The following is a 23,950-nucleotide window of genomic DNA, read 5'->3' on the forward strand; positions in this document are numbered from 1 at the left end:
ATACATTAAAATAAATTGAGCCTCCTTGGGGGATCCCTGTATATGGTGCCTTATGCAGCCAGGTGCAAGCTGACACGATACACAGGTCCTCATTGGTCAGCAGCCCTCTATGACATCAGACAGAGTCACCGAGTTGTCACGGTGGTGCTTACATCACAAAGGCCATTGACTCACCTCTTCGCCGCGTCCTGGACCTGGCGCTGGAGTGGCTTCAGACGCCTTGGCGGTAGGAGCTGCTCAGCGAGCGAGAGACGGAAAGCTTGTTGAAGCCATTTTCGAGTCATGGAAGACATGGCCCTGACTCTGCGCGGCAGCGGTAAGATGCCCGGGGTGTTCTCCGCGCCTCGTAGAGGCCGAGCAGCTCGAAGCAGGTTTTTGAGAGCCTGATTTTCAGTGTTGCTTGGTGGCCTGGACTGTAGCCAGGTGGGGGTCAAGCCCGATCTTCAGAGACAGTGTCATGAGTTCAGGACGAGGCATCCTTCCCCCCCGGGGTGTTTCTGACCCCGTCCCCCTTGGCGCCAGGTGGGTGGTGCGAGGTGTCTCTATGCACGTGACCTGCGTTTCAGCACTCGGGCAGCCGGTGGGTGCTCTGATTAGTACCTGTTGGAGCAGCCCGAATTAATCGGGTCTTCCCTGCACGCTAATTATAACACTGAGGTGTTGCCTCACCAGCACGTGTATTAACCCCCACCCCTCTGCATTTTAAAAAGGGTGTGGGGGTCCTTTCACTGAAGCTTATCGATTGAAAAGGCTCCGGTGGTCGTTTTAAAATGTGGAGGACTTAATACCTGTGCTGATGAGGCGTTTTTATTCGAGTGGTTGTGGAGGAACCACTCTCATATAAACAGCCCCTCCGCACCTCCAGAACGTGTATAGGCAGCTTAACTTTCAACAACTTTGGCCCTAAGCAATCAGTGTGCGTGATCCCAATTCTCCAACTCATTGCCAAGGAGAAAAGAATTGCCTTTGCCTACACGACTGTCCTTATTTTCCTGAAAACAAATTTCACCATCATTTCCCTTTCAACTGCCTGGGTCATTTTGCAAGCAAATCTTCTAGCATAAGAGAGCCGGAAGAGGAGCAAGGGGAAGACGCATCTTCCTCTCCCTGACCAGGTCCCTCTGGCTGGTCCTGCCGTGGCCATCGCACACGGGGCTGATGATTATAGCTCGTGACCCTTTGAAGCTGGCCAATGCCAGAGCATCATCTCCATCCCACTGACAACCAAGGGCTTTTTGGCAGAACTTTTTGAAGGAAAGTGCCTCTTGGGCCATACCGGCTGCCACGGCCCTGGAGAGCTGTCGTGTGGGTGCTGTGCTAGGAAACCTTTCCCCTGGAGCCAGGCCACGGGGTTTGGCTCCGGCAGAGCTGCTAGCGGGGCGTGAAGAAAGAGACCAATGTGACAGCAGAGTCCTTTCCCTGCATCTCAGGTTTTTCCACCGGTGATGCCTCGGCAGGGAGAGGGTCGGCCCAGGCACCGGACGTGGAGCTGGCCATTGCTGTGAGCTTTCTGCTGGCGAGACTCCAGCGGGAGGAGGTAGGGCCGTGGCTGGGGAGCACGCGGCTGCCCTAAGCGTTTCCGTCCAAGGCTGTGCAGGGGGCCGACTCAGACTGGCCCTTGCCCATCTGCTGCGTCTTTTCCAGTCCTTCTCCCCCAATACAAGGGCCCAATACAAGGTGCCCTCGTTCTATTGTGATGTCACTATGACATCAGGGCACGCTGACACGGGCATCATCTCCCCGCTCCCAGTGGATGGTAGATGTGGTATAAGCCACGTTCAGACAAGCCCTCACCCTGCAGATAATGCCGTGAGCCTCTTGAGCGTCTTCCTCCAAGTAGCGCGCAGCATTGAGCTGACACGAAATAGAGTTTCCCAGCAGCCTCGGGAGCCTGGAAAGCCTCAGCCTTGTGGCCCAGGAGGTGAAGTGAGGTGCCCGTGGCCCACGGCAAGTCAGGAAAAGACCTGGGCATGCAGCCAAGGGTGCTGAGTCTCTGTCTAGACCCCGGGAGCGCTCCTTCCCCACCTCATGCGCGCTCATCCACGTGGGACCCCACTGTGTCAGGGCACCTGGCACACAAGTATTTCCACTCTTTTCTTCATTCAGCAACACACCCATCTCACAATGGTTTTTGGTAGCATTTTGCTTGGCAACCCAATGCTAAATTTGCTGCTTGGGGTCACCTGGCAGCCCCTTATCACTCCCCAAGTGCCCCCTGTCTGAAGGAAACGTCTCAGTCACTGCCACCTCCCCAGTGCACCCGGGGGACGGTGCCTGTGATGCGTCTGGCTGCTTTTCTGATTCTATTTCTGTGTCTCCGGCCACCCTGTTGCATCCTGCCCTCCCAGTGCCTGACACTCCTCCCTTGCTAGTGCCAGCTGTCAACATCTGCATGCCAGGGCCAACCCAAGACACCCAGGGTTGGGTAGTGGCCAGGGAGCAAGTTCCCCATCAGAGCTGCTGTGATCCTGGGGAGCTGATCTTCAACACGAGAGTCCTGCATGGTCTGGCACTGGTCCCAAAGGAAAGCTGACCCCCTTCCTGGTTCTCTTTCTTGGTGTGTTCCCAGGAGACGAGAGTCACCGTTTACTCCAGCCTGGAGGAAGTCTTGCAGGGGGACATCAAGGGCCTGGATAGGAGCCTTGTCAGCAGGATCATTCACTTGGCCTCCAAAGACTTGAGGGAGACCCAGGTGAGTGAGCTCGGCCCAGGTTCTCCACGCAAAGCCTTAGTCTCTGCCCAGTTTGTTCGGCCCGGTGCAGGTGGAGCCTACGGTGCGTCTCCTGCACGGACCCTGCTTAGAGGCTGCAGCCTCGCTCAAGACCCATCTCCTCCAGATGTTTCTGGAGAGCAGGGACGGGATCCAGCCCAGTGCTGAGCTCCCCTGAAACCTGGGGCAGCTCCGGTGCTGGGACAGACCAGAGCGCATAGGTGCTTTACTGGGGGCAGCACCGGCATTGCCCAAGACGTTTCCTGGTCCGTGCTGGAGCTGAGCGCTACAGCCCGGGGGAATTCTGCAGTTGAGCAGCCAACTAGGGCCAAAATATTGTCCATCCCAGTGTTTCCACTGGCGTTCATGGGTGAGGGAGCTCATGCAAGGACTTCTTAGGGGGATTTGGTGAATTCAGGAGCAGCTATGACAGTGTGTGGCTGGTAGGTGGTGGGGGAGCCAGCGTGCTCGGAGCCAAGGGCTACCCAAGGATGACACGGACTTGAGGGAGTGGGCGGACGCGGGGCCACTGGATCCTGAGGCTAATGCACCGCTCCCCTTCTCTTTCGGAGGAGGGAACTTGATCCCCAGCCTGACTTGCGGCGGCATCAAGTGTGCGTCGGGCGCCTGCTCCGGTTTTCTTTTTTTATTCCAGCAAGAAACTGATGAGCTGCAGCTGGCTGCAGGAAAAACCCTCGTGGCGCTTGCCGGCACCTTTTACAAGGAGGTGATGTATGAGCTGCAGAGTCACGTGGGCATCATGGAGCTCCCACCCCTGTTCATCCTGCTGACGCTGGGCAGCCTGGCCTCAGCCTACGGTACAGCATCGCTCCCCCGCTTCTGGGCTCTGACCGGGATTTGGGAGGGAGGGGACGAATACCGCTCTGCCCAATGGGGCCACCACAACTGAGCTGGATTTGGGGCCCAAGGAGTCTGGCTCCTGGCTCTCAGGTGACGGCACTAACTCCCGTCACGGCTGGAAGGGCATTTGGGATGGGAAGGAGTGGAGACCAGTGGGCAGGAGCCCTGCCATTTCCCAACATGCCCCTCCACCCTCTGCTCCTCTCCTGCATCTGGGCATGGCCGGGGCAGTAGACGCGGGATTGCCCTATGGGGGGGGGCCGCTGTGGGGTTTCTTGGACCTCCTCAAAGGCCCCGTGTGCTGCTCACCCGGCACGGCCTGGCTGGGGATGCCACGGCAGGCAGCCCAGCCCAGCCACGGTGCTGAGTGTGAGGGGTGAAGGTGGACAGGGACGTCTCCAACGGCACAATGTGTCCTGCCGTCCCTTCTGCAGCACTGAGGTCTGAGCCCTTTCTTGTGCTGACGCTCAGCAAACTGCGCTACGTGCTGCGGCTGGTGGAGACCAGCCAGATGAAGCGGGCAATGTGTGGAGGTGAGTGCCAGCCCCACCCGCAGGTGCCCCAGTGCCCCCAGGGCCTAACCCCGAGCCTGGGCCCCACTGGAGGGTGTCACACTGGTCAGGGGGCCTCCACTGCACCCCGTGGGCCTGATCCGACCCCTCGCGGAGAGCGGTCGCCTCCCCGGGCTGCTGGGAAGCGCTGAGCAGTGAGCAGGATCGGGCCCTTTATGGCTCTCGCAGAGGATTTCCCGGGAGCCGTCACCCAGGCCCTGAAGCTCTTGGACCAGGGGCAAATGGAGCGGCTTGAATCCTAGCTGGAGTCCCTGGTGCCTGCTCTACCTGTCCCAATTTCTCCATCTGCCCCGAGCCACGCGGGGGCTGCCGGGCCATTGCCATGACCGCCAGGCCTGCGTGTCCTGCTGCTACCTTCTCGCTCCGACGTTGCCCTGCAAACGCCTCGTCTTTCCCCCCCTCTGCAGTGGTGCAAGGCTTTGCTCACGCTGCCAACATGAAGTTTCGGCTCAGGGACGAGGTCCTGTTCCCCATCTATCGTGCGGCCAACTACTGTTCCCACGTGCTCCCTTTTTTCAATGTCATGAGCAGCAGCTGGCTGAGCAGCGAGGACCCAGAGGTGAGGGCTGCTGCCTTTCTAAACCTGCAGCACAACTGTCACGCGTCACTGTGTGTGCATGTCTGTGCAGTCGTGGCAGGGAAGACCCCGTCTGCGGGGCCGATATCACGCGTGTGAGAATCTGCTTGCCCGCAGGCAGCACGCAGTGTGTGCGCTAATGGGTGGCAGCGAGCACTGGGGTAGGGGCAGGGCCTTCCAGGCGTGTCTCTTTTGGTGCCCGGGGGGTGGCAGCAAGGAGTTTGGTCCCTCTGCACATGAACCGGGGCACATCCGCAGGTGGGATCCTTGAGCCAGCCCCAGGGCCATGTTGCACAGCCCTCCCGGCTGCCGCGGGTGGGGACATGCAGACAGGGCTGGTGCAACGATGAGCCGAGGGCGCTGCTGTCCTGAAAGGAGGAAAGCTGTGCCTCTTGCTCATCCAGAGCAACCTGCCAGCAAGTCTGTGCGAGGGACTCAGTCCTGCCTTCCCTCTCTGCAGCTGCAGCAGGCTGCGGTCCAGGCGCTGGGACCCGCTATGGGTCTCTTTCTGCATCACGAGGGGCAACACGAGACTGTTTTTGAGAGGCTCCCCTGTCTCCTGCAGCAGTACGGGGCAGGGGTCGACAACCTTCATGTCACCGTGGTGAGATACTGCCTGGGAAAGCAGCCCTGGCCCATGCTTGTCTGCGCGGGTATGGGTGGGTGCGAGGAGAGGTCCTTGGCTGTCCTCGCTGACCCTCCCTGTGACGGTCACCTTGTGTTGCAGAGTCTGAGCCGGGTCTTGGAGGTGGCCTATGATTTTCGGGTCCCGCTCCCTGATGGGCAACTCGAGAACATCTGCCTCGCCCTGCACGACCAGGTAAGGGAAGGCCGGTCCTGTACCGCTCATCCTGGGGCCCAGCAGGGAACCAGATAGACCCAGCTGACGGCCGTGCAAAGCCCCGCTCTGCTGGTGTGCCCTCTGCTTGCCCAAGAAGAAGAAAACAGGCTGTGGCCTCCTAGTCTCCCCTCAGGCCAGTTCAACTGCTAGGGCAGGTCCATGCAACTCCATGCGAGTCGGACCCAGAACGATCCCCCCGTGGCACGAGTCCAGCCAAGAGCAGCCGTGCTGCTAAAGGGACTTGGAGGACAGGGATCCCCTCTGCTTTATGGTCTGGACCGTTGCGCTCTTGGCTCTTGCTGTGGTGGCAGTGATGTCTCCTTGGGCTCAGGAAGACTCTGGTGCAAGCCACGGAAAGTGGGACTTGCGGCTCCATGCCACGCTTTCCCCTGCACCCAGATGGGACTGTGGAGCATCCCTTCCCTTCCTCCCACAGGTGTGTGATCACGCGCAGGTGCCGAGACCAGAGAACCACGCCAAGGTGTTGTACTGTCTCGGTCTGCTCGGTAAGGAGAAGAGAGTCCAGGTGCCACGGGGGTTTCCTTCCAACCTCCCCGCCCCGGGCCCAACCCTGGGCGGGGGAGCGGGAACGAGGAGCGCTGAGCTCACCGAGGTTGTGCCCTTCTCCCCTGCAGCCGGTCTCTCCCCAGACCAGTTTGTTTCCCTTGTGGGCTCCTGGCTCCAGGCTGACAAGGAGGCAAGCCGTGTGGCGTCCCTCTCCATCTTCAGCGGCATCCTTGCTGCTGACCGTGAGTATGGCCAGAGCAAACGTCTTGGCCGCCGTCTCGGCCGACCCTTCAGGCCCCGCGTTAGGACTGGCCAGGACTAATAACCCGCCCCGCTCTAGCGGCACTCAGGAGCCCTGGCTGCGGAGAGCTAGAGCCAGACCTCCGGCCTCTGCGGCTCGGTCCCAGAGGGCCAGGAGCACCCCGAGTCGCGCAGGCGTGCTGGGGCCAAATCCTGCTCGGACACCTTTCCTGGCCGCACTCCCAAGTCAAGAGGTTTAAGGAAACCCTTGTTATGGCCCGAGAGACCTTCCCCGGTTGCAGAGTAGAGACAGGGGCCGTGCGGGTGGCCACAAGCAGGTCTTCGGAAAGCGGGGTGCCTCTGGCTGTGGAGGTGAGCGCCCACAACAAGCCCTCACCGTGCCCTTCTCCTTCCAGTGCCAGAGATGCGGGAGAAAACAGGTGAAATCGTGCAGGCCGCGAGGGGCGTGCTCGGCGAAGAGAGCACCGAGGTGAGGCGACGTGTGAGCGGTGGCTGTGCCGGGGATGGCACGTGGACCTGGCGCCATGTTCCCAGCCCAGACCCTTGGGTCTCGTGTAGGGAAAACCTTTCCTCCCTCCCAGCGTGCTCAGGGCAGGCAGCGCAGGGAGTCTGCCCCTCCGCGTCCGTGGCCGGGGAGAGTCGGGGGCCGGGGAAGTGTTATCCCTCACATTGCCGGTGGGTGGGGAGGGGATCTGCTTTCCCTCCTGCAGCCAACATGGGGCCACCGAGTGTCGAGGACACATTGCTGTCTGGCCTATGTGCATGGGCCCCTCTGTATAAACCCCAGAAGTCAGATTGGAGGCCCGAGGACCCTCCTGCCTCCCTGCCACCCTGTCCTAGGGCCGAGGGAGGGTTCGTGCCATGGCCGGCCCGCTCCACCATGTGGGCACAAGGGCGGTCCTCATTCCCGCCTGTCCTCTCCTCCCTCCCAGGTGAAGAAGGCCGTCCTCCATTTCAGCAGGACGCTGCTCAACGTGCAGGGCCTGGGGGAGTGGGCCTGGGAGCTGGTGGCCTATATTGTCAAGCAGGCCAGCTTGTCTAGCAGCCAAACGGTAAGAGAAATGCAGGGTGGAGACTTGGTGCTGATGTCCGAGCAGGGTGAAGCCTGGCACTGGCTGGAGCAGGAGCACGGGGCGCCCCGGGCAGCCAGGCAGAGTCACTTGAACCAGGGCCAGACCAGCGCCACTGCGACAGGTGTAAGGGAGCGCTGCTGATGGCAGTGGAGCTACGCCGGGTTTTCCCCAGAGTCGGCAAGACCGGACTCTGACCTGGACTCTCTGCATCTCCTGGGGGGCTGAGATTTCCCCCTTCAGGCCCTGAGGAGTGAGGGGAAACCCTGACCACACGCTGTGTCTGGGAAACGGCCTTGAGACCAGAAATGCTCTCGTGTAAAGACAGACTCCCGAGGACGTGTCTCGGCGCCCAGGACCGAGCTCGCCAGTGACAGAGTCACGTTGAGGGGACGCGGAGGGTTGAGCTGGCTGGGCCCCCGGGGCAGACGGAGCGGGGGGTGACGCCTGCACATCGGCGTGCACTGCGCTGCATGTGAAGGGTTTTCTGGGGAGGACGAGGGAGGGAGGACGTGGCAGTTGTCAAGACATAACTCAAGCTGGCTGCAGAAGAGATGGAGACTGAGTGTCCAGCCAGCATCTCTTCACTACTCCTGAGCTTTCTCTCTGTCTCTTGTGCAGACGTCCAAAAACCTTTGCAGTCCGGATGCTGAGGAGGAGCACAGCATCCGAGCCACCTGTGTAGAGATCCTGGAAAATGTGGATGTGTCAGTCCATGGCATGAGCCAAGTAGGTGACCAGCTGGTGCCCTGGCATTATTTCATAGATTTCATAGACATTAGGGCTGGAAGGGACCTCAGAAGATCATTGAGTCCAGCCCCCAGCCCAAAGGGCAGGAAGTCAGCAGGGATTCTAGCATCCCAGCAAGATAAGCATCCAATTTGCTCTTGAAGGTGTTCAGTGTAGGTGCTTGAACCACCTCCCATGGCAGGCTGTTCCAGACCTTGGGGGCTCAGACAGTAAAGAAATTCTTCCTTCTGTCCAGCCAGAAACGGTCTTGCAGGAGTTTGTGACTGTTCAACCTCGTCATCCCTTGGGGCGCTCTGGTGAACATACGTTCCCCCAGATCCTGGTGGTCACCCCGATAAACTTACAGGTGGCCACTAGGTCACCCCTGAGCCTGCCCTTTTCCCGGCTAAAAAGCCCCGTGGCTCTCGGCCTGTCGTCGTAAGGTCTGTTTTCCTGATCTCTGATCACACGCGTGGCCCTTCTCTGGACTCTCTCAAGCCTCTCCACATCCTTTTTGAATTGTGGAGCCCAAAACTGGACGCAGTACTCCAGCTGCGGCCTCACCAAGGCCGAGTACAAGGGGAGAATGATGTGCCGGGATTGGCTTGAGAAGCATCTATGGATGCAAGCCAGCATTTTGCTCGCTCTAGTAGCCGCAGCATCGCATCGCAGGCTTATGTTCATCTTGTGGTCAATCATGGCGCCCGAGTCTCTTTCTTCCATAGTGCTAGCCAGCGTAGCACTGCCAAGCCTATAAGGATGCTGCAGGTTTTTTCTCCCAAGGTGGAGAACCTTGCATTATTCGGTGTTAAACACCATCAGGTTCTCGTCCGCCCATTTGCTGAGCCTGTCAAGGTCAGCCTGGATCACCCGTCCGTCTTCTGGTGTGGATGCTTTGCCCCAACGTTTGGTGTCATTGGCGAACTTGGCCAGTCCGCTCCTGACTCCAATGTTCACATCATTAATGAAGATGTTGAACAATATGGGTCCCAGGACAGAGCCTTGGCGGACCCCACTGGTCACAGGGCACCACGATGAGTGACTTCCATCAATTCCTACCCTCTGGGTCTGACCACGGAGACAATTCCCCAGCCAGCCAGCGGATCGTGGTGGAGCCAAGGCCACAACTGGCCAGTTTCGCCAAGAGGTGACCATGGGATACCAGATCAAAGGCTTTTTTGAAGTCAAGATATAGGACATCAATCTCTTCTCCCTTCTCCAGGTGATAGCTCACCTGGTCATAGAAGGAAATGAGATTGGTCAAGCAAGACCTAGCCGCAACAAATGTGTGCTGGCTATCCTTCAGGATGGGCTTATAGTTAGCCGGATCCACTTTCCTGCCTTTCTTGAAGATAGGCACCACATTGGCCTTCTTCCAGTCTTTGGTCGCTACACCAGAGTGCCATGAGTTAGCGAGGCATTTCCTGGGTGCAGGACAAGTGGGAGCTGAGTCGGAGCTGTCTGGCTCTTCTCTCCAGGTCTTATGGCCCCGGCTGCTGGAGTACATCGTGCCGGCTCAGTACAGCTGCACTCTGAGCCCGCTGTGCCGATGCCTCGGGGACCTGGCCGAGCAGCAGCAGTGGGAGGGAGAAGAGGCGCCTCGCACACACCCCAGCGAAGGAGGTTTGCAATCCGGATGCCTGTGGACTGAACCAGCGCCAAGGGCCTCTTGGAAGAACTTGACCTCTTGTGTCCATAATGCGAGGCCCAACGTCGGGACTTGCAGTTGGGTCATTACGACCCGGGAGGGGGAGCCAGGCAGTGTGGGTGCCCCAAACCCTGGGCTACCCCACATTTATGCTGTGCCATAGGGGACTCCCAGGGCCTTTCTGCCTCAGCTTCCCCACTCATCCAGTGGTGACTGAGCAGCGCCTGCCTCACAGAGGGGCTGGGGGTGAAAGCTTCCTGGGCAAGTTGCTCGCGATCCAGACACGGGAGGTGTCAGGGAAGTGCCAGATGTGCCCAGGTCCCAGAGCATACGTGGGCGGGCACATTGGGGATGGACGGGCTTGTAGCAGCATCACCCTGTTGCAAAGCAGTCACGCATGGCCATGGCCTTTCTCGTTCCAGCCAAACTACCCAGTGCCCAGGGGCTGCTGGCACGACTCCTGGTGAGTAGCCCTGGAAAGGTTCCTGCCAGCGGGGTGGGGAAGGGCAGTGGGGTGGGAGGCACGTGCCCGTCGCCTTGGCTGGAGGACCACGCTCTGCCTCTTCCCGCACGCAGAGCTGCCCCGTGTTGGCAGAGCTCCCTGCCCTTGGCAGAGCACAGCCAGGCTCGGCCCCTGCCTCGCAGCCTGTGGAGGGGCCAAGCACAGCACGTGGCCTGTGTCTGATGGCTGAAGGCTGTGGCCGTGTGTGCTGGAGGCCAGTTTCCCTGCTAAGGAAAGGCATGCAGCCCCGCTCCAGAGCTGAGCCCCTGCGTCTCTCTCGCTGCCAGGTGGTCGCCTCGGCCCTGGGCGACAGGAGCCGCGCGCATTGTGCGCTGCGGGGACTGTGGGCTCTGCACCGCACGATCCACCCTGCTGTTGGGGAGTGGTGGAGGATCAGCATCCCCATCCTGCTCATGACTATTGAAGGTAACGACCTTTGTTGGAGCGCGGCGATCTCTGCAGAATGGCAGGGGCGGGGGAAAGATGCCGCCGCCAGCAGCTCCCCGTGGTGCCGTTGCCCCTCTGCAGCGCCACGTGCCTGAAAGCTTCTGCTCTTTGCAGGGGACGAACCCAGGGGCCAGACAGCATTGAGGCTGATGGGACCCAGGGGAGGGTTTGCCCGTGAAGGGCTCCACCAGAGCACCAGTGCAAATGCTGGGCACTTTGCCCTTCTGCGAATCCCAGTCCTGTCCTGAGCTGTGCTGAGCATGTCCGCGAGGTGCTGAGCACCCTCCATTCCTCTTCCGGCCACGTCTGCAGGGACCGGCTGTGTGCAGCTCCCAGGCCCGTCAGCATGATACATGCTAGAGCCCTTGCGCTGGACCCATTGAGCATGTGGTGCAAGGCCTGTGACTCTGGGGCCCCAGGAGGTGCCAGGCTGCGGATGCAGGAGCTTGCACAGAACGGATGCCCAGGGAGGCACCCGGGACTCTTCTTGAGTGCCGACATCAGTGTCATCCTGCTTGTTTGCCTCCCACTTTCAGGAACTGCTGAGACCTCCCAGGACAATGTGCGGTGGGAGCACCTCCTGCTGAAGGTACGGGATAGCTCGCAGAGCTGTTGTGGCAGCCGGCCAACCCGGGTAGGGCTGTCTGGGAAGGGGGCGTTCCCTCAAACCTCAGGGAAATGAGGTGATGAGTGTCAAGAAGGCAGGAGGAGTCCAACTTGGAAGGTTTGCCAGTCTCCTTGAGTTTGGCCTGACATCCAGGGTTGTCATTTGGGGTCATGCAGCCTTTCTCTAGTGTCTTTGAGCTCAAGAAACGGAAGGGGACTAGGCCTCGCTCGGGGCTTCTTGGGCGTTAGAAAGGGCACGGCCGAGGGGGAGGACAACGACAAGGACTCCTCAGCCCATGCACCCATCCCTTTGCCCCCAGTTCCTGAACGGCACACTGACCACCATTGATGACGGTGCCTGGAGCAGTGAGCTGATCCTGGAGCTGCAGCAGCAGACGGCCGCCTACGCCGGCTCCTCCCCGGAGAAGGTGTGTGCTCCTGGCGATGCCTGGGTTTCTGCACCTGTTTCGTGGTGCTGGGGCAGGAAGGCTGCAGAGACTTTTTCTCCCGAGTTTGTGCTTTTCCAATCTCTTTTCTTGATCCAAGGCATGGTCCTTGGTCCCCTACCCTCTTCACTGCCCCAAAGGGAGCTGCTCAGAGGGGCTGCCTCTGCCTTTAGTTGCCGGTTCCTGCGCAGACTGGGGCGGGTGCTGGGTGCTGGGGCTGGACTCTTGGTCCTTCCTGGGGACGGGGTGTTTCTGGGCTGCTCTTGTCCAGACCAGCAGCGTGCCGTGTTCCCCGCTCTTTGGTGATGTTGGTCTCCTTCTTGCAGACTTTCCTATATAAGGCACTTGGTACCACACTGGCCTCTTGTCAGGAGGTTGCCTACGTGAAATCCCAGCTCCAGAAATTTCTGAAGGACACAGATTACACGGACGCTTCTGAGAGAGAGGTGAGGACCCTGTTCTCTCCAGACACGGCCAGGTTTCCCTGACTCCTCCCCGCGTCCTCACGTCTCTGTTGCTGGTTTGCTCCATGGCTTTCCCTTGGCCTTTCCCTCGGACAGCCCCCTCGCTGGCTCCAGGTCGGATGCGCAGTTGTAGCCTCAGGGGACATGGGGAGGACGCTCGGCTCTGGCGGCCAGCAGGTCACACTCACTCGCCAATGCATTTCTTGGGTTTCAGCAAGTCGTGAGCATCCTGGCTTTCTCAGCCAAGGGCCACCTGGACCTCACCCTGAGCACCCTGGAGGACTTTGGTGCTGCCATGAGTAAAGTGCAGGTGTCTGGGATCGTCAGCTTCCTGCAGGTAATGGAGCTGGGGGCTTGCTTCGGCTTCCTCCCCAAGAAACTCTGGAGAAGAAGAGCTTGGCAGTGGCTCCTCTGCCCCGTACCACCCTCTCCCAGGGCACGTGCTCCACAGCACAGGTCTGCTGAGACGCAGGGGAGCACAGTTTGCACTAGTCACATTTCTTATGCCTCAGCTTCATGCGGCAGCTTTCAAAGAGCCCCTTTTGGGCCCGGAGGCAACTACATCTGTTGTTCACCCACAGCAAAAGATTGTGCAGTTTTCACACCTTTCAGTTAGCTGCGGGAGAGGAGACATGAGCCCTATTGCCCAGCCTGAAAGTACCAGCTCCAGGTGCATGGCCCACATGCACTCGCAGCTCCCTGGGCAGGCGCTGGGGAGTCTAAAGGCACCTGCATGTTTGCTGGGAAACGGGGCCTCAGCTTCTGCACCAAGCACAGCAGGCAGGGCCACCTCCTCCGCACACAGAGACGTGCAGGGGCCCTCCCAATGCATTGTGCCCAGGGACTCGTTATGGCCAAATGCACGAGGCGGCCCTGGAGCAGGGACTGGGACCCAGTACTCCCCCCCACCCCCGCCCCACCAACAGGCCTGCTGCCCCAGGTCCCAGCGGTCACCAACTCTCGCCCGCCCCTGCCCCGACCTCCACGGCTCCGCGTGGCACCGCAGCTCTCTCTGCCGAGTCACCCGGGTGCAGGACGGACATGATGAGGCCTGGGGGCATCTGAAACAAAGCACTGGGGATGGTGCAGTGAGAGCTGTGGGTCTCCTGGGGCTGGCAGGGAGAGCTGGTATCGCTGCTGGGGCAACTCCCTGGTCAGCAGTGATTCCTACTGGGGGGCAGAGACCATGAGAAGCCCCGGTGTGAGTGTCGTGTCACCCCTGCAGGACTTTCAGCAAGGGAGAAGAGGCAGGACCCACAGGGCCTTGATCCTGGCCTACAGCCAAATTGCTGTCCAGGCCCCCCAAACACAGCTGCTCCCCCGCGTGGAGCGTGACATCACCAGGAGGGTCCTGCAGCACTACGTGAGCAGCTGCCAGGTAGGAGCCTGGGAGGGCACCATGGTGGGAAGAGGCCTGCCGTGGGTCTGACGTCTGCTCTGCACCTGGCTGCCTGGATGGCTCTGATGGTCTGATGCCCCTGAACTCCTGCCTGTGAGGAGCATCCACGTTCATCCTCCTGGGACGCTGGGCAGCGGGAGGGACCCACAGATGGAGGGTGCTGGGATAGACACTCCTGACAACCTGTCCCGCTCTGGCGGGGCTTGCGCATTCATGCCCTTGCGCTGCTCCGCCGCGCTCACCAGCCGGGCCGCTGGTTGGACCTGGCCGCGAGCTGCGCTCTGGGGCCGTTCCAGGCGCTGACGGTAGTTTTGCATTTCATTTCCCAGGTGCTTGGCATCACCATCCTCAATAAGGTAAATGTTCAACGACCCCACCTCTGCTCATGCGCTTCCCAGCCCCTAACTCCCCGTGTCACTGAGGCACGATGACCTGCCCCAGGCGGGAGCCCTGCTGCTGCCATGCACCTTGTCTGAGAGGGGTGTGGGCCCGGGGCTTCCTGGGGCTTGTAGACATCTCTCAGGGATGCAAAGGAGGCTGCCTTTCATCCCTGATCTTTACCTTCTAGACCTTGGTTCTTCTCCGCTCCTCATCCCCTTGTCTTTGTCGTTCCCCCATGAAATTCAGGACCTGGACTTAAAGCTGACCCTCATCCGGGCAGTCACTGAGATCAGCCGTGCCATCCAGGACGCCGACGGCTCCCAGAGCTTCCAGTTCACGTACAAAGAGGAGCTGCTGGGGTACATGCTGGTGAGTGGGGAGGAGGCCGGGGGCCCAAACTGCGAAGGACCTGGTGGGAACCTGGTTGGGGACTGGTTGTCCCGGGAGCGGCTCTTCTGTCTCCTGGCTGCGGCGGGATTCCTGGAGTGCTGTGAGAGGTCTGCGTGGGGCCCGGAGAGCTGGCACCCCTCGCGGCTCCCTCGGCACGCCCGCATTGTGGGCTGCTCTTGGAGGGCCTTGTCCTGAGCAGGATCCTGGCAGGTCAGCCTGGTGGGTTTGTGGGGGCAGGCTGCTTTCCACATCCGTTTTCGCCCGAGTCACATCTCTGTTAATGCCTTTTAGGACTTCATCAAAGAGGAACCGATGGACTCGCTGGCCTCTCCTGTTCGCCTCAGGGCCATGCTTGCCATTAAGCACCTGAGGTAGGTGATCCCTGCCCTGGCTCTCGGCGCTGGGATGCCCTGCTAGGAGATGAGCTCCTTGCTTAACCCTGTGTTGCTCTTCCTGCCAGATGTGGAGCTGAGAGACTCATGCAGGGCTCAGGCCACAGGCTGCCCTGCCTGCAGCGGGGTGCAGGGGGGTTTCCATGTGTTTGGTCCGCTTGGGGATTTGGATTGAAAGACCTGGAGGTGGTGGTGGTGGGACAAGTAGGAGTGGTGGGCAGTGCAAGAGCTTGTCAGCTGCCATGCCCAGGGGCGTCTGGATTTCGGGTTCCAGGTTCAGATCATACCTGAGCACTAGACCCACTCTCCGTTGGGGCTGGCGGTCCGTGTGACGGAGGGCTTTTCTTCCTCTCTTTCTTCTGCCAGCAAGGTGAAACCCTCCCTGAACCGGGATGCAAACAGAAACCTGCTGGAAAACTGCCTCAGGTGCCTGGTACCTCTCCCAGCTGTGCAGCTCCTGAGACAGGCGGGGGAGACAGCTCAGGACTCGTTGCAAATACAGGTGCACCTAAAGAGCTGACTTGTGGCCTCGCCTGCTGGGACCAGCATGATCTCCAGCCGGCCCTGGGCCTGCCAGTCACCCCCGGCCTCCCCAAATGGTTCTGGGTTTTGTGAGCACGCTCCAGCTGGCCCTGAGCGTCCCTCTTGTATCTCCCGCTTGCAGTCCTTGCACGAGTTGTCCATGCAGGCCTTGGGCGAGCTCATGAGGGGCCTCCTTGAAGAAGACCCCACTGAGAGCTGGGCCATGGAGATGTTCCACGTGAGTAGCCAGCGGGAGCAGGCAGAGCTCTCTTTCCTTGGGCCCAAGAGACAGGGAGGAAGGTTTCCTTCAGCAGGGCAAATGAGAGGGGAGTCTCCCAAGGTGTCCTTGGGGGTATGGGCCGGCATGCCATTGCCACCCCTCGTAGCTGCCCCGAGTTGTGCCAGGGTCACTGCACGGGTCCTCCGGCTTCAGGGCAATGAAGGTCCCCCTGGGATGTGTCCAGATGGTGAAAGGATCAGGTTGCTTGGAGGCATGGCAGGGGCGATGGTGATGTCTGCGGTTGAAATGGTTCATCCGAGCTGTTTTGAAGGTACCTCTGACAGTCGTCTGCTCTGCCAACAGCTTCTTGAGCCATGGCTTTCAGCTGGCAAGGAGTGGGAGAGGGAGAGGGCCTTGCAGGGCAGCGCCCAGCTGCTTGCCGCCTGTCGCGAGGCAGTCTACTGCAGAGTAAGTATGGGCCACCTCTCTCTTGCCTTGGTGTCCTCGTGGCAACCTGCCCCGAGACCCAGACGCCTTCCCTAGCAGACAGGGTCCCACAGGGATGCACTCCTGTTCTCACCTTCCCAGGATCAGAAACTTGAAAGTCAGTCTAGGCAGACCCAGGCACATTTCATTCATTTCTTTCTCCTTTTTTCTCAGCTGCAAGAGCCCTTCGGGAAAACTGGGTTCCTGCTGGGGCTGCTGGCGCCCTACACCTGCGCCTCGCTGGCCACATCCCGGCTGTGGGCTGCTGACTGCGTTGCCTGCCTCCTCCACATACAAGGTGGGGGCACTCGGAGTAGGTGCCAGGAACTCTGCCCTTTTCTCCCTCTGGAAAAGCCTGCTCCTCTCCTCTGTCCATTCACTGCGATCTCCAAAGCCCCGTGACTGGCCCTTGGACGATCTCCTGGGGGAGAAGAGTTGCGTGGGGAAAGGCTTGTAGCAGCCTCTCCCACCGCACCTCCACCCTCCTGAAGTCACTCAGGCCTCAGACGTCACCCTTGGACCGCACTGCCCATGGCATTGCACGTGATTCCTCCATGGAGCCGCGGTTCTGTTTCAGACATCATTACGGCCCTTTTTCCTCCTTATTTTTCCTCCAGATCAGTCCGTGGGCAGGGATGCAGCAGAGGAGGAGCTGAGGGGTATCCAGGAGGAGCTGAAAGCCTCCACCTCCGAGGCTGTGCTTGCAGCATCCTCCCGCATGGCCAAGGTGAGTGTCTCAAGAAGCTGGTGTGGGGGCTGTGGGGACCGGGCGTCCTTCACTGTCCACTCCTTTGCTCGCACACGGTTTGCCTCCTCCTTTGGAGCACATGGGGCAGGCATCGGGGACGATTATTGTTCATCCACTGCCTGCTGCTGTTTCCCCATGTGCCTGGTAGAAAGAAGGAGTAAGAGCTAGATTAGAAAGTTATGTAGATACTTCTGTCCTTGCACACAAGAAGAAACCTTTGTCAGTACAGCACCCGAATGAGAGCCGCAGCCAGGACTCGGTGGCCTCGTGTGCCTGCTTTGACATATCCTGGGGCGCAGCTTGGCTGTGTCCATGCGGTGTTGTCAAATGAGGCTTTCTCCATTGAAGGCGGACGCAACATTCAAGCACAGGGTTTGCGTCTTGCACGTACACCATGCTGCCACAGAGCAGAGGCTTCTGCACAGCACAACTCTTTAATATCAACCTTGAACTCTGGGGTAGCTGCCATTCCCAGCGACGAGCTAGATCCCTTAATGGAGCATCTGCTCATGACCCGTTGTTCAGCAGCTCTTAGGTCTTCCCCATTTTTCTCCCCTGGAGAAGAACTTCAGTGCAGCTTCTCTTCTTTCAATTTGTCTCCAGGTCCTTGGAAAATATTTTCCATCGAGCCAGACCCACGACTTCATGGAGACAATATTGAATGGCATGCTGGGTGCCAGCCCCACATGTGCCACAGCAGGAGGACATTGGCTCCTGAGCATCATCAAGGAGCATGGAGGGGCCCTGCTGGAGAAGGTACAGTTGAAGCTGGGGAGGATTTCTGCATGAGCTTTATGCTTTTCAAATGCTGCTTTCACGCGGAAGGAACAGCGATCTTACCGCTGATCCCAAGACATGAAGCAAGGGCCATTTCCCTTCCTAGCCTGAGATGGGTATGAGCGGATCAGGGGTTGTGAAGTTGGTGGTGCTTGTTGGTCCTCATCTGAGCACCCCCACAGGCAAAAGGACACAATTAGCTTCTTAAATCAGCTCCCACAACCCATTGATATTGGTTGGGGTGCTTGCGCGAGCATGCTGGTTAAGGCAGGCAGAAATCGGTCCCAGGTGGCACATGCCATTTGGCTGTAGGTGTGTGCACATGGGTGCGCGAGGGGCTGAGGCTTGTGGGTTGGTGGGTGTCGGCGCACGGGTAGCAGCACCCACTTTCACCCCGAGCAGGGGCATAGGGACGTGCTCATTGCTAGGGATCTCCCTGAGGTGGCAGTGTCTGGACACTAGTCCCTTAAAGCAAGGGATAGCTAAGATGGCAGCATCTTTCCAAACTGTGGGAGGGATTGGTTTGTCTTGTGCTGGCTGAGTGAGCAAGGGGCCCTTGTTCTTCTTACTTTCCCTCCAGGTGCCGGACATCCTGGGCACCATAATTACCCGCATGCCCGCTATGCAGGAAGGGGGCATGAAGGGCTTCCTGCTGGAGGCTGTGGCCAGTCTTGCAGGCTTCCACGTGGAGGCAGTCACCAGCATCCTGCTTGGTAGACCTCTGCCCATGGACAGGTACTTGCCACTCCTCACCTCTTGTACCGAGGGACACACGCAGAGCCCACAGCCTGAAAAAGGCCGTAGAGGGTCAAGCCGGGTGCAGATCCTTTGGGATGACTTCCAGAGAGCCAATGTCCTGGTGGGTTTGTGTAGGAAATGCCAGGCTTGTGCCTAATGGCGTTGGCAGAGGAATCTCTGCGACCCAACCCCGTCCTGCCCCAGCAGCGCCCTTGGCCTTTGCTTCAATGCCCCGTTGCTTCATGACAACCCCAGAGTATCCGCAGCTCATCTGTAATTTGTATTCAATTGCAGTGACACCTCTGAACTGTGGCGGGCTCTGAGTGGAGGCGATGACTTCTCCCTCCACGTGCTGCACTTACTCCTCGCCAAGCTGGATCATCGGGCTGAGAGGGAGAGCAGCTCAGCGGAGGACACCGCAGCATTTGGGCCGCTGGCAGTAAGTGACAGCCCAGCCCCAGGTGTGCACGGATGCGACTGGGAAGAGATGGATTGGGAAGGGATGTGACTGGGAGGAGAGGCAATTGCTAAGGGAGGTGCTCCCAGGGCTGTCCTGTGCTCTCCTGAATGCGAGAAAGAGACCTTTGGGCTTGGAGTTATGGATTTCCAGATGTCTTCCCCAGGCTGACTCTGGTCCTCTCTCTCCCTTCAGGCAACGTGTGCTGCCTTGGAAATAATCAGCACCCTACCGTCTGGCCAAGTGCTGGCGGACATGCTCCCAGCCACGCTGTGTGCTCTTGTGGAGCAAGTGAGCCGCACCGTGGGCCAAAAAATGCCAGCGCCCAGCGGGAGCCTGTGCAGCACGCAGCTGAGGGAGGGCCAAGGCCACGGAGTGGGCAACCCTTGCAGGTAAGGGGCAGGCTCAGACTGCTGTCCCAGGTTTGGCCTCACTTCAGGCCTGCTGCCTGCAGGGTGATGTCTCCTTGCCAAGGGCTGTGCTGCGCTGTCTTAGTCCTGGCAGCTGAAAGACACGGGGGCTTGTCTGCCAAGGGCCGAGTCTGACATGTTAGGGCTGGAGGGGGCCTGTTTGATCCTCCCGTCTGCGCTCTGGGGCAGGCCAGGCAGATTCAGCCAGGGGCTCTGAGTGCAGGCATCACCACCTCCATCAGTGACCAGCACACGCTGTGCTCCCAGGTCTCGGGACCTAGGCACCAGACAGCTGCACGTTTCTGTGCTCTACAGGTGGCCTTTGTCCTTGTAGGGAGAGAAACGTGGCTGCCCATGGCTGCGTGCAAAGCCCAGCCCTCCCTGTCCCTGCCAGGGGACAAAGGCATGCGAAACAACGGCAGCCTCGGTTTGATCCGACCTGTCTGCCTTAGCCATGGGGAAGGCTTGGAGAGCAGAAATAGCAACCCTTTTGGAGACCTTTGTCATCCCTACAGCTGAAGCTGTGGGCAGGCAGGGCCTTTTCTGCCTTTGGGGGCCAGGGACACGGGTCTCACACAGCACTTGGCTGGGTGCGCAGTAAGTGCCTAAGCAATGCCCCTCGCGAGGGACAGGGAGTTTTGGTCCTGCTCCGGCTGCAGCATCTCCTTACAGCCCGTCAACGTGGCCGTCTCTTTCCCCAGGCTTTCCATGGAGGCCCTGGCCTGCGCCATTGCCAAGGGCATAGGGGAAAGTGTGGCCGCATCCCTGTGCAAAGAGGGAACGTGGCCTCTGCTCGAGTGCCCAGAGACACACCACGAGGGGGTGTGCCAGCTGGCCAGGTAAGAGGCAGGCTGCGTTGCATCTGCGCCCGAGGCGGCGGGAAGAGCGGTGGAGGGGGCAGTTTCCGTGCTGAAGCTGCAGGGTCGTGTGGGGCTGGGGACAGGGAGCTTGTGCCCCAAGAGATGAGAGTTGCCACCTCCCAGCAACTGAGTGCTGGCAGTGCCCCGCCGGTCCCACAACCAGGGCTTTTCTCTTGCAGGGCTCTGCTGCCGTCGGGCATGGTAACGCCCAGTTTCAGAAGGGAGGTCCTCGAATGGGTGAGGGCTGGGTCACCAAAGCTGAGGCTCACAGGGACAGCCTTCCTCAGCCAGGTAAGGCCCCGTAGACAATGAGCAGTGTGACGGAAAGGTGGCTGTTTGCTGCGCTCTTTCCCTGGCCAGTGCCCCGGCCCCTTCCTAGGAGGGAGGATCACGAGAGGCAAATGAGTGTTTTCTCTCTGCCCTTGTCCGTGCATCACCACTTCTGCCACGTGTCAAGGAGAGGGATTTCCTTACCGAGCCCTCATTGTAGCCAGCAGCTCTGAGTTCGGTCCTAACGAGCGCATCCTCCGTGTGCACCCAGCATCCCAGGAAGACGCTGCTCTAAACCAAGCAGTGCCCCTATCTGCTCGTATCGGCACCACCTCTCCCGCTCACGCTACGCCCCTGTCTTGATGATTGCCCTGGCTCTAAGCAGACAAGCATGCCCACGTCCCACAGGAGAGCACCACGTGCTGAGGCTCTTCCTCGTGGGGTTTTGGGGGTTTCCGCTCCGGCACGGGGGACTTTTCTGCGGCAGGGCTGGGCTCTTGGCAGGGACTGGGCTGGATCTCATGGACGCTTTGGTTTCTTTTAGCTTACGAGCGACCCGTCCATCCAAGACGAGGACCTGCTGACGCCAGCCCTCCTTCTGCTGGCGGAACGAGCCAAGGACCGCGATTACGCCGTTCGGCAGATGGCGGCCCGAGCCCTGGGCAACGTGGCACGTGGTGCCCCTGCGCAGGTGAGGTCGAAATCCCTCTGCGCTCTCTGGAACGGAGCTTGACCGTAGAGACCGGACAACGAGGCAGGGCTGAAAGGGTTCACCCCCCCCCAAATATATCCAGTGTTGCTCTCTCGCCCCTTGTGGTGTCTCTAGAGACCGTTGGGGTGACAAGTGTACTTTCGGTGCAGAAGTGGGTGCCTTGCGTCTCACAGGCGGACGGGAATGTCGCCGCGGGGGCTTGCTTGGTCAGATGAAGTCCTGAACGCTCTGGGTATAATGGGGAAGCCCAGAGGTGAGGAGCGCAGGCGCTGCTCAGTGTGTCACGTCTTGTGTTTGTGCAGCTGAAAAACCACCGGACCCTCATCCTGGACACCCTGATCCAGGCCTCCTTTGTGCCAACTGTAGACGAGGTGATGACCGAGGGCCTGATCTCGCTGGCCAAGGTCCTCAGCCAGCTGGGCACCGGTACAGGGCCTGCCGTTCTGGCTGTGGGGACACACGTCAGGGCCTTTTTCGAGCACGTGAGTGAGCACCACTCCCCATCCCCATCCGAGTGCTCTTCGCTGTGGGCCATGGCAGAGGTGGGGGATGCACTTCCTGCCCCTGCTGTTCCCCACGCTGCGCTGAGCGCCCCGGCTCTCGGGCAGCCCACGTGGGGCAGGAGCAGGCTGGCAGACCGTCTGGCAGGCTGGAAACCAAAGGCTCTTGTCAGGAGCTGTGCCAGGCCCATGAGAGAGAGGGGTGGTTGTGACCCCACTGGGGTTTCTTGTCCACAGAAGGATGATGCCCTGCGGACAGCCTCATTTGCCCTGTTCGGCACCTTAGCGGGGTGCGTACGGAAACAATGGCGAAGCTGGTATAAAACCCAGGTGAGGCAGAGCTGGGCCGCACTGCTGCTGCACCTGCAGGACCCCAACAAGGAGGTGGCCAAGGTAAGGAGCGGTGACACTGATGTCCTCAGCCCCCCCAGGACTCCCCCGTCCAGCCCCAGGGCAGCTCTGCCATTCCTGCATCCTGTGGTGGCCATCCCCTTCCCACTGGGCCGGCTTCATGCAGGCACCTCCTTGAGCTCAGGCCTGCCTCCCGGGTCCAGGGCAGGTTGCACATCCGACCCCTGTGCATGCAGGAAGTCTCCCCGCATGGCTTTAGTGAGCAGGAGACGGGGGTTAGCTGCAGGTGCCACCTGAGAGGCAGGAGAAGTCCTCCCTTTGCCCACTGCCACTCCTGTGTGCCTAGTGCCAGGCTCCTCCTGGCCAGGCCCTCCTGCTCCGGGCCTGGGCCCAGTCCTGGGTCAAGAGGCAAGCCTTGGCCTCTGCTCAGCAGTCAGCAGGGAGGTCAGAGCTGGTGTGATGGTGTTTTTCAGGAGTGCAGAAGAGCTGTGGGCCTCTGCTGCCCTTACCTGGGGCTCAGGACGGTGCAGGGAGTCCTGGCTTTTTATGTGCAGGGCTCGGGACAGGTGAGGATCAACGTCCTGCTGCGAGACCTCTGCAGACACTTGGTGAGTGAGTTTGTGAGCGGCAGGGGGTGAGGGAGGGCAGGGCTCTTTGTGGGATGGAGGGAGGGACCCGGGGCACAGTGCCAATACCTGCAAGGCCCGGGTCCAGGACCACGGGGCAGATTGCTGCTTGGTGCTCCTGTTTCCTCCTGATCTGGACCAGCGTGTGGTGCGAGAGGTCTTCTCACCAGAGGGAGCTCACGTGTCCTCGGTTCCCTCCAGGTCAAAGAAAAACCGGCACTGCTCGAGGGTCTGTGCTATACGACCAGGAGGTACTACATGAGCTCCTGGCCAGAGATCAGGGCAGCAGCAATCAATTTTACCGGTGAGAGAGGATGCCTGGTCCCCTTTTGTTTCCCCCCGTGAGGAATGGTAAAGCTGTTGCTGAGCAGGATCAGGCTGTGAATCAGCCTGTGCCTCAGGCTCCCCAGAAAGGATTGGGAAAGTATGACGCTCCCAGTGTTGCAAGGCTGGTGTGGAGGGGGAGTCAACCAGACAGCACAGCTTGGGCCCTGGGCTGTGCTTCAGTCATCCCAAGTGATGGAGACGTGTCTGGCACATGGGCACCCGGCACGGCTCAGGATTGCTTAGCGCCACTTGATGGGGGAGGCAAATGGGATGGGGCAGGGGCCTCCTGGGCCGCAGCGTGCAGGACTGTGTTGGTCATAACCGCCTGTCATGGCAAACACGGTACAGGGGAACCAGAGACCTGCCCTGGGGCCGAGTTCTCCTTGCGCCCTGACCGGCGGAGGCTGATCTGTTGTCCCTGTTGTGTGTTTAGGCATCATGCTGGAGTACAGCAGCCCAGAGGCTACCCGGTGGCTGAACATCGCCCACCTGCAGGGCTGTAAGTCAGAAATCCAGCCCCTGCCCTCCCCTTGTGGAGCCCACCAGGAGCCGAGAGGCTGCAGGACCCAGAGAGACCACATTGTGCACTGCCCACCCCCGCATCTCTCCTGAGCCCCTTGCCCAGGGATGACCTGCCTGTGGCGCTGCTTGCAGGAGTGGCTGGTGCTGCCCCGAGTTGGCAGTGTCCGTTCATGAATGTCTCCTCTCTCCTTCCAGGTCTGAGGTCTCTGGAGAAGGACTCCTCACCACTAGTACAAGTCACGGCCACCCAGGCCCTGGAGGCTATCGCTAAAAGCCCTTGGGGAAGGGTACAACCTGCAAATGAAAACCATGGGCGTACCCTGCCCCGGATATTTTCTAACCTTGGCTTTGGGTGCCTGAGGCCCCGAACAAATTGAGAGGAAGCTCCTACGTGTGCATGTGTGCGCACACGCACGATTTCTGTAAATAAATCCAGTTCTTGGTTCCTCTGGCTGTCGTGGCTTGTGCCCTGAACACGCCACAGAGAGCGGGGGTGAAGCCTTGTAGCTTTGGGAGCGTGTGTCTGCTTGGTTGGGGCATCTTGCCAGGGCTTCCCCAGGTGCGGTGCTGTGTGAGCAGGGGCCTTGATCTGCACCCCCCATTCTCCTTCCTCTTCCCCCA

General features: G+C 59.9%; 2 protein-coding genes across 2 annotated transcripts; both read left to right on the forward strand.

The window, feature by feature from the left end:
• Positions 1 to 3,300: 3,300 nt before the first annotated feature.
• On the forward strand, positions 3,301 to 10,906 carry LOC149851796 (maestro heat-like repeat-containing protein family member 2B). The gene is made up of 13 exons (XM_090030378.1): positions 3,301 to 3,528; positions 4,006 to 4,104; positions 4,551 to 4,702; positions 5,181 to 5,324; positions 5,448 to 5,540; positions 5,998 to 6,067; positions 6,197 to 6,310; positions 6,725 to 6,798; positions 7,262 to 7,381; positions 8,021 to 8,128; positions 9,607 to 9,751; positions 10,199 to 10,239; positions 10,566 to 10,906. Exons 1-13 carry the CDS (start codon positions 3,441 to 3,443, stop codon positions 10,818 to 10,820), a joined length of 1,503 nt encoding a protein of 500 aa, XP_089886504.1. The 5' UTR covers positions 3,301 to 3,440; the 3' UTR covers positions 10,821 to 10,906.
• Positions 10,907 to 10,955: 49 nt separating this feature from the next.
• On the forward strand, positions 10,956 to 23,706 carry LOC149851797 (maestro heat-like repeat-containing protein family member 2B). Its single transcript, XM_090030377.1, has 26 exons — positions 10,956 to 11,314; positions 11,652 to 11,759; positions 12,104 to 12,223; positions 12,456 to 12,578; positions 13,467 to 13,619; positions 13,970 to 13,996; positions 14,268 to 14,390; positions 14,703 to 14,782; positions 15,170 to 15,305; positions 15,468 to 15,563; positions 15,909 to 16,013; positions 16,206 to 16,329; positions 16,649 to 16,758; positions 17,383 to 17,535; positions 18,137 to 18,291; positions 18,589 to 18,733; positions 18,947 to 19,143; positions 19,863 to 20,000; positions 20,201 to 20,312; positions 20,836 to 20,982; positions 21,306 to 21,485; positions 21,741 to 21,896; positions 22,328 to 22,462; positions 22,682 to 22,784; positions 23,241 to 23,306; positions 23,525 to 23,706. Exons 1-26 carry the CDS (start codon positions 11,072 to 11,074, stop codon positions 23,704 to 23,706), a joined length of 3,417 nt encoding a protein of 1,138 aa, XP_089886503.1. The 5' UTR covers positions 10,956 to 11,071.
• Positions 23,707 to 23,950: the final 244 nt, after the last annotated feature.

Source organism: Crocodylus siamensis, unplaced genomic scaffold, assembly GCF_052110815.1.
Source record: "Crocodylus siamensis isolate JL-2025a unplaced genomic scaffold, ASM5211081v1 HiC_scaffold_188, whole genome shotgun sequence".
Classification (NCBI taxonomy): domain Eukaryota; kingdom Metazoa; phylum Chordata; order Crocodylia; family Crocodylidae; genus Crocodylus; species Crocodylus siamensis.